The 9,765-nt window shown below is 40.9% G+C and overlaps 1 protein-coding gene across 1 annotated transcript in view; it reads right to left on the bottom strand.

Annotated features, from left to right (window-relative positions):
• Window positions 1–274: 274 nt before the first annotated feature.
• LOC129412093 (interferon-induced very large GTPase 1-like) overlaps window positions 275–9,765 on the bottom strand; it is a 218,737-nt gene continuing 209,246 nt past the window's right edge. Inside the window, 2 exon segments of the mRNA XM_055165092.1 lie at window positions 275–1,339; window positions 1,342–5,452. Of these exon segments, the coding sequence (XP_055021067.1) occupies window positions 723–1,339; window positions 1,342–5,443 (4,719 nt within the window). The 5' untranslated portion in view covers window positions 5,444–5,452 and the 3' untranslated portion in view covers window positions 275–722.

The following is a 9,765-nucleotide window of genomic DNA, read 5'->3' as shown; positions in this document are numbered from 1 at the left end:
ATAACACATTCTGTTCTATTGTTATTTAGAATCACTTTAATCACAACTACTAGTACTACTACTACTACTACTACTACTACTACTACTACTACTACTACTACTACTACTACTACTACTACTACTACTGTTTTGCTGTATAATACTATGTTTTTTGATAAACTTTTAAAGCGTTCATACAGTTGATTAAAATGAGAAGTATATTATGACACAAAGCAGAGAATATGAGAAGAAACCATCACATTAGTTGATTTTCTGTCATTTTCATAACGTTCTTAAATTCATGTGGTGATATTTAAATGAAATCAGATCAGATCATAAATCTGTAACATCATATTTCATAACACATTCTTTTCTATTGTCATTAAGGATCATTTTTACAGTATCATATTATGTTGTGTTGATATAGATGCAGGCACATTTACTATGAAAAAAATAAAAATAAAAACACTCACATTTTGCTCTTCAAATGCTTTTCAAACTGTTTTCATACAGTCCCTGTGTCTCAGCAGGATTCTTTTATATTTAATCAACAGGATTAAGTAAAGTGTATGATTTACATTTAGATCTTTTAAAAACATAAATCAAAACAGATAAATGTGTTTTCTACATTTAAACATTCTCTGTAGCCTTACAACTGATTAACTCTTTAAAAATAATAATAATAATAATAAATCTCTTCATAATGATCTTGTTTCATGCTGTGTTCTGTTTTTGTTCTGTGTCTATTTGTACATTTCCTCCAGACTTTTTATTGCCTCTTCATAACTGATGTTTTTCCAATCGTCTGGAATTTCTCCACGACCTTCATATTTTAACTTATAAAAATTTTCTAGTTCTTCTTTAAATGTGCACACGACCCACTGCCAATATGACAGTTTAAACAGATCAGGGGTGATGCTCCATGTGTCATAAGGAAAACCAGCAGAACGATATGTTTTGAAAGGCACAAATCTGTCTGAAGCACGATGATAAAAAGAACGATCACCTGCTACTTCTGTTGTGCAGAACGGCAAAGACATCTCCACTGAGTCTCTGTAGTGAAAACCATTGACTGAAGGAGATCGATGAAAAGGAACACTGTGGTCAATCCCACCTTCTTTAGCACTTTTGTGACCTTTGACTGTGTTTGTACAAACTGCAGCACAGAACGGACATGTCTCCCAGCAGCAGTCACACAGCTGATCGATCAGGATCTGGTCTGGCTTCTGTCTCGACTTCTTTAACTCGTCCACTGATAATTTTTTAAGATCAGTGCAAATGGAATTTAGCCCTTTCTCTATTTCTTCTTTCAGAAAGTCTAAGTTTGTTACATCACTAAAGTTTTCATACAAATTGTTCCAAATGTCAGTTTGTCTTTTATGGATCGTACAAACTCCTGAAGCCACTGGGAGATGTTTCTGTTTTTTTTTGACACTTCATGAAGAGCTTGGACTATGTGTTTTTGGAGGTTTGAGATGTTCACCTCAAAGAAACTCTGACATTTCTCCTTGTACTGTGTTTGTAAGAGTTGTGTTTGTACTTCTTCTCTGATAAAAGTCTCTGTGTATGACCTGGGGTCCTTTATGTAATGAATGTATCTATGAAATTCTCTCTTTTCTGCCAGTGACTTGAGCAGATGTTTCTCCAGGTTGAGTCGGTTCTCTTTGAATGCTGGGACATTACATTTGAGTTCTCCAGCTACATCGATCGCTGTCTGGTTAATCACAGCCTCTGTCATAGACACTTTGAGTTTGTTACAGATGAATTCATTGAGAACCAGAGCTGAGGAACTTCCTTCACAGAAACTCTTGAACACGCTGTAGTATTCATCTTTCTTACTCTCCAAATATGTGTGAGCATCATTGTTTTTCATGAACTGAGAATGAGAGTCTGAGATCCACTTTTGTGTCCTGTAAAACACAAACAGAATCAGATCCACTTTAAACTCTTTCAGGAGAAGGAATTTCCATTCAGATTCAAATATGTCGATATTTTTTTTCACATTTATGCTCATTTCCCTCAGGTAAGTTGAACTGTAGCCTCTCTCTGCTACAGGTTTGTTCTTTATTTGTTCTGAGGCCTGTTTTTCAACACTTATAATGAGATTTTCCATCTGCATCTGCTGCTCCTGTGGAAGGCGACCTGAAAGGTATTGAACTTTTTCTTTTGTTTTAACCAAAGTCTCTTTGAATCCCTGTCTTTCTTTTCGCTTCTGGCCAACATACTCAGTAGAATCTCCACGTTCAGCCAAATTTTTGTAGAGTTGTTTAACTTTTCTTGACTTGATTAAATCCATTTCAAAACCGAGCTCATGAATGACTCTGATCTGATCCTCTTCCAGGTTTATCTTCTCAGCAGGTTTTATTCCTTGTGTTACTTCAGAAACTAAACCTTCCCAAACGAGGTTAAATTGATTTTGCAGTTCTTGATCATCTTGTGTTTTGCCTCTGAGTTTTTGAGCCAGCTCTTTGCTTTTTTGTAAGAGTTTTTCCTCAAACACAGTTTTCTTCTCCTCAAACTCTTTACTTGCTTTCTTCTGTTCAATAACATTACTCAGTTTTCTCTGAAGTCCTTGAACCAGTTCATCATGAAAATCTTTTATTTTAAGTTCATGTTGTTTATGCCACTGAATTAATATTTCTTTGTCTTTGTCATTCTCAAAGTATTCTGACATGGACTTCTTGATTTCATCATATTTCTCACTCACTTCTTCATTAAGAAAACTGAGGTTAACATGGTCAATAGTTCCATTTGTAATTTTTGGATAAAGTTTTTCTTCAATGTTCAACATTTCCTGCCTCAAAGCCCAAGTCCAGTTTCCATATTCAACCTCCAGTTTTCTGTAAACGGCGATCTCAAGAGAGTTTTTGAAGCTGAACACAAAGTTCTCATTTAAAAGTGCGTTCCAAAGATCATGAATGTTAGTTTTGAAATCAGAGAGAGTGACACCAGGAGACTTTGAGGCTTTGGAGAGAATGAAGCTCCTCAGATCTTGGACACTTTCACTGTAGCCTGGATTTGGAGGAGCCATTGGAGGAGTTCCCTCCCACAGCTGAGCAAAGTACTTCACATCTTTTTGAACATCAAACTCAATGATGTCATTGAAATTTTCAGCATCACAAACTTCTTCTTTGGCTGCTAGTTCTACCATCTTGTCCAGTTTGTCCTGCAGTTTTCGTTTTCCATCCATGTTTTTCTCTTTGGCGTTGACGTCTGAGACGTTCTGGTGAACAAACACACAACTTGGAGACAGTTTAACTTCCTTCATCCTCATGAAAGCCTGAACCACAACCTGCAGAACGTCCTGCATGTCAGAAGGATTCTCTCCAAAGATGTTCACCAGAGTCATGTTCCCAACACCAACCACAAATGTTGCCAGTTCATTGTCGTGGTGAATCGTTGAATTTCCTTCTAACTCCAGAGCTCGCAGCCCCTCAGTGTCCACCACCAGGATGTAGTCCCACTCAAAACCTTTCTTCATTTCTTCAGACAGTTTTACCAGCTGCATGAAGACTCCTCTGGTGCATCTGCCTGCACTGACTGCAAACTGAAGATCAAACATGGCGTTCAGCATCGTGGACTTCCCACTGCTCTGTATGCCCAGAACTGACAACACAAAGACCCTCTTATCTCCCAGTCTGAGGATGAGCTGATCAATAACACCTGAGATCCAGGTTAAAGGGACGTGGCCTGCGTCTCCATCCATCAGCTCCATTGGGTGTCCTGAAATCATCAGCTCTGCAGCCAGCGCTGGGTATTTGGACCAGTCAGTCCACTTCTCTTCAGGAGGTTTATTCAGACTCTTATGGGCTTCATAGATCTGAGCCATTTCTCTGAAGATGTGCTCCAGGCCACAGGTCGCAGACTGAAGGTCCTTTGAGAGTTTTGCAAGTTCTGCTTGTTTGGACTCTAACTCATCAGATTTGTCAAGTTTCTTCTTTAGTTCCAAAACCTCAGACCACTTCTGATCATATTTTTGTAGAATCAAAGACAAAGAACCTTTAGCATGAGCATCCAATAAGATCTGAGTCCATTTGAGGAAATATTCTCTCTCTGTTGGATCTGAAGTCGAGAGGTGTGTGATAAAAGACTTCATCAGTTCACTACAGGAGACTTTGCACTGTTCTTCTCTTAGTCTCTGCTGCTCTCTCAGCTTTCTGCTCTTTTCCATTTCCACATTTCCTTTGAGTCGATTCAGTTCTTTGTTTATTCTGCACCAGTCATGCCACATTTGGCCTTGACAGGGGAGAAATGTCTTTTTAATATCAGATTCTTTTACGGACTCAATTATCTTTATTTCTTTGGCAAAGAACAACCCTTTAGTGCAGCTGGGATTATTTTCATCCACTCTGAATCCAGTGTCAGACATGGACTCGAGCTGAAAGGACTTGAGCTGAAAGGACTTGTGTGGAGCAGATAAAATGTCTCTGATGATTCTCTTCAGTTCCTCAGACACATCTGACTGGCTTCTGTCTTTAAGACCAACTTTATATTTCCCATTTTTAATCTGAACTGCAGAATTGCTGCTGTTTTCGATCAGAGCGATGAGAGGTTTTGGAGACTCCAGAAGATGTTTGATCATTTCAGCACTTTGATGTTTCCGATCTATTTTCTGCACAAAAACCACATTGACCGAGGACATTTCCATCAGTATGTTCAGCTGTTGGTCGTGACTCAGACCATCTCCATGAAGGTTGCAGAAGGCCACACAGTCGCTGAAGCTGTCGTTGGGTTTTCCAGCCGGGCAGTACCAGGCGATCTCTGCTACTCCCTCAAACAGAACTCGACTTTTGGAGCTGCCGGGGCAGTTTCTGTGGAAGAAGGTGCTGTGGCGATCATTGATCAAAGTGTTGATGAACTGAGATTTGGACACAGACAGAGAGCCCAGGCGGAAACAGAACACCATGGGGGTCTCTGCTTTGCAGATGGGCATTGACTTCATCATCACAACATTTGAATTGTCTTTGGTTTCAGTTTTCCTCCAAGTTTTTTGAATCTGTCTGAACGTCCACAGAGGACACTGGATGTGTCCAGTGAATGGGTCAGGCACCAGCAGAGGTAAGGCGTACTGACACTGGGACAGCTTTGTGACCATCTTCTGCTTTAGAAAAGAGTCTGAGCAGTGGAACACTGCCATCTGGACGTCCAGAGGGTGGATGTGGGTCTGTTCTGATGGGGTTTCATCCTCAGAAGTGTCAAACAATTGCTCTATGCCATTCTGTTCACGTGGGCCTGTTTCATTTGTGCTTTTCTGTTTGGTCTGAATATATCTGGCCCTGTAGTCTAACATCAACAGTTTGTGCAGATAAACAGAGGACAGATCAGCCTCACATAAGTCTTGGTCGTGTTCTTTAGTTTGACGAATCTGAAGAAACTCTGCAGGGGTCAGGTTATTCTCATGTCTCTCCAGCAGGTGGAGTCTGATCAACAGTTCTTCAGTTTTCTGTTTCCTGATTGGATCCATCACAGAGTTCTGAAAAATATAAAAACACAATCTTAGCTTTACAGAAAGAACAAAAATGTGGCTGTTTGCTGCAGGTGTTCCAGTCAGTAGGAGCAAGTAGAGGGTGGTCTTGGAAAAAGGATTAAAACTCAAACACAACGAAGCCAATGATGTTCATTTTGTCTTCTTATATATTTTAACTTCTTAGGTTCTTTTTAGAGACAATGCAGTAAAGTGTATTGACCTTGTTGACATGTTTTGGCTGCTGCATCTTCAGAATTGTCCTGGTGTTGGTGGTGACGTGTCGTATATCAGCTGTTGTTACTTCCTGTGGGCGTGGTCAGACCTGATGGACCTGGCAGGTCGCTCAGACTGACCACGCCTCCCGTCGCCCGGTGTCTCTGGAGGAGGGTGTCCCAGGTGTGTGAAAGGAGGAACGCGCCGTCATCACGGTTAATGGTGTCCGTGCCTCGTTTCCTGATTTCACCGTCCTCCTTGATCCAGCGTTTGAACTTGTTGCTTTCTGATCCAATGACCCGAGCCCCGACCTGATCCATAATGTGGTTGTTCCTTTTACAGTGTCTGATGTGGAGGATTTTAGGTTTTCCTGTTTTGTATGTTTTTGTATTTTTTCAAATCAACAAACCGCGGAAAAAAACACAACACCTGGGACACCCTCCTCCAGAGACACCGGGCGACGGGAGGCGTGGTCAGTCTGAGCGACCTGCCAGGTCCATCAGGTCTGACCACACCCACGGGAAGTAACAACGGCTGATATACGACACGTTACCACCAACACCAGGACAGTTCTGAAGATGCAGCAGCCGAAACATGTCAACAAGGTAAATACACTTTACTGCATTGTCTCTAAAAAGAACCTAAGAAGTCAAACACAATGAATTCCAGGCACTCCGACTAAGTAGAAAAAGTTAAAACTCTGATGAGCCCTGATGAAGACCAGTTAAGGTTGAAACATGTTGGCTTTGGCCATTCAAATAAAGGCCTTTTAACTATATTTTTCCTCGTGCGATGTGTTAACTTTTTCTACTTGGTTGGAGTATCTGGAATCCGTTGTGTTTGAGTACAAGTTTAACTTTGTTTTTGTTTAACTTAGTTTCTTAGTGGTTTAAATGTATCATGATTAAGATAAAATAAAATACCCCTTCCTGCATTATTTTTTAACAGTCCCACTACTTCAACAATTTTTTTTTTTTCATAGTCAGAGTAAGTAAGTATGTCTTTTTTTTTATTTTATTTACATAGCACTTTTCACAGACATTTGTCACAAAGACCCAGTTCATTATTCATTCACTTCACACCTGGTGGTGGTAACCTACTACTGCAGCCACAGCAGCCCTGGGGCAGACTGAAAGAAGCATGGCTGCCAATTGGTGCCTTCATCCCTTCCACCATCCCCAACACTCACACACACACCACTTTCATACTAGGCAATGTGGGTGAAGTGCCTTGCCTAAGGATACAACAACAGTTTTTCAATTGGCGCTGCCCTGCCATACACTAATAAATCATCGGCATACAGCGAGACGATATGTTCATCGTCATACCTAATTATGCCAGTGATGTCAGGATGGGATATCAGAGCTACAGCCAAGGGCTCAATAGCAATGGTGAACGAGAGAGGATTCAAGGGGCAGCCTTGGCGTGTAGAACGTTCTGAAAGAGTGTTATTTGTTCTGACTGAGGCTAAAGGAGAAAAATACAGAAGTTTAATCTGATAGATAAATTTGTGTCCAAACCCAAACTAGTACAGGGTGTGAAAAAGATAGTCCCACTCTACCTGGTCAAATGCTTTTTCAGCGCCGAGTGAAATCAACACCTCAGGAGAGTCGGGAGTAGAGGGCTTGTAAAGACTATTAAAAAGTCTCCTCAGATTAGAGAATGAGTATCTACCTCTAATAATGCCAGTCTGATCCAGTGAAATAATTGAATGGAGCACTGATTCTAGATGTAATGCAAGAAGTTTAAACAAAAGTGTTGAATTTACAGGTAACAGACTAATGGGCCAAAAACCAAAATAATAGTTCACATTAACATAGCATTAACATGTATTTTCAGGAAATGGAAATAGCCAAAAGTTAGAGTTGCATGAGTTTTAACCCTTCCAGACTGACCGCGCATAACTTTTTAACCATAAAAGATAGAGACTTAATTTTTTTTCCTTGTATAGATAAGACCCGTGGCTTTACGAGCATCTTTCCGGCATCATCCTACGTCACACGCACGCTGCGTGGTGACGTAGTGAAAACAGGTGTCCAATAGGAACTTCGCTCTTCGGCACGTGACGCGCTCCATCCATTTTCATTGGCCCAAACTTTGCCAAAGATTGTTGTAAGTCAAGATAGTTACTCCTCTGTGCGTCTGTGCTCATAGCATTTGATAAAGCAGACCTAAGTACCATTATTTCTCAAGTAAATGGCAAATTACGCATCTCGGTGTGCGTAATTGCGCATCCCTTACTATTTTTATTTGAGAAGTTTTTTTTTACTTGCAAATGATACATAATACACCCAACAGGATGTAAACAGCCTAGTGCCGAGCAATGAATCGGGTGTGCGCGGGTGTGAGCAGGTGCGCGCAGATGCGCGCTTGGCGTACACACATTCGTGTGCCAAGGCATTTGTTGTTTTGCGCACAGAGGATAAAGAGCTCCGGGAAGTCTATCAGAAGAAAGAAAGAAAGAAAGAAAGAACGAACGAACAGAAATGGCACGAACAGAAATGGCACGAACAGAAATGGCACGCAAAGCGTCACTTTCCTTGCTGGAAGCAGTGGCGATGGTAACGGAGCCTGGCAGTGACGCCGAGTCCGATGTGGACACTTTTTATACAGATGAAGAGTTGGATTACCTGGAGGGTCTGGACCCTATTGAAGAGTAAGTAGCAAATATTTCATAGTTATTTAGAGCAAACATCATGCACACTTGTAGTAAACGGGCGTAAATACATAATAGTAGCAGGCGTAATGCCTATTTACGCATTGTTTGGATACAGTTTTATTTGATGCGTGAGGGGTATAATCATTTAGGTGGGGGATGAGATTGTGAACTTCAGACAACTGTTTACCTGTGTTGCACTAGACTTATGACATGTATGTTGTTGTTTGTAATAACGAGCTACAAACTACATGTGTAAAGTGGATGAAGTGGTTTGGGAGGTGTGGATGTCCTAATTAGTGAGGTCATAATCTGTTGACACCATTTGGGTGGGGATGGGGTTGTGCATTGTCTTTGCCCCTGCTGCACTAGACTTAGACTTGTTGTAGTCCATATGTAATACACAAGTTTTACACAAACTAACATTTGTTCCTTTTCTTTTGTTTAGTGCTGAGTCAGAGGATGTTCCTCAGGCTCCTCCAGATTCCCCTGTGCCATTCACTTCAGGTGTCTCCCCAGCTTCATCAGTGTCTACAACCCCAGCCACCCGTCCAGAACCATCAACACCTTCAACACCTACGATCTCCTCTGAGAGCAGGAGGAGGGGCAGGGATGGAGGACATGGAAGATCCAGATCTCCACTCCTCAGTACTTCATCTCCATCACCACACTTACTAACCACCACACCAGGAAGACCGCAGCAGGCAAGGATCATATGGAGGCTGTCATGTGTGCACTGCTGACAAACACAGGGGAAGAGGCAGTGTACTGCATGGAAATGCAAGGCCTGTGATGTGGCACTATGCCTGGTGCCTGATAGGAACTGCTTCCATGATTGGCAATAGTGAAGGACTTGGACGAGTGCACTTTTTTTTGTTTTGAGGGCAAAAATGAAATTTTTAGAATACCTACAAACTTCATATTTTGCACTTTTGTAGCTAAGACCCTAAACTAAGTATTTATTATGTCTAAAAAGTTGTTTGTACATGTTTGCTGTGTGTTTTGAATAAAGGAGTGTGAATTTTATTTTCCGTTTTTTTTTTTCCTTTGTATTTCTAGTTCTATAGCTTTTATTACAGCCATATGACACAACTACAGCACTCAGATTGTGAAAGAACAGGTTGTACTGAAAAAAAGGATGTATAGCACTTCATTAGGGGATAAAAGAGGGAGTTTTAATAGCAAAATTAGGAAAAAAATCCAGGCGAGGACAAATGTACCAAAAATGCCCTTAGGTCTGGAAGGGTTAACAGTTGGCAAATTTTCAGGACTTTTCATTATGAGTCACTGGGTGAAAAATGGGTGAGTTGGTTAGAAGAAAAATAATAATAAGAAAGAAACAAAGAAAGAATAATATTCTGATACGAGAACATTGTTCCGCTTTTTTTTGGCCGACAAACTATACATTTTTGGAAACCTCTGGTGCATTGCTACGTCAGGGGTCCCTGGT

The sequence above is a fragment of the Boleophthalmus pectinirostris genome, unplaced genomic scaffold (assembly GCF_026225935.1).
Source record: "Boleophthalmus pectinirostris isolate CB_2022bp ecotype Guang Dong unplaced genomic scaffold, ASM2622593v1 HiC_scaffold_7, whole genome shotgun sequence".
Lineage (NCBI taxonomy): Eukaryota > Metazoa > Chordata > Actinopteri > Gobiiformes > Gobiidae > Boleophthalmus > Boleophthalmus pectinirostris.
The sequence above is the reverse complement of the archived record's forward strand: the minus strand, read 5'-3'. Positions and strand labels throughout refer to the sequence as shown.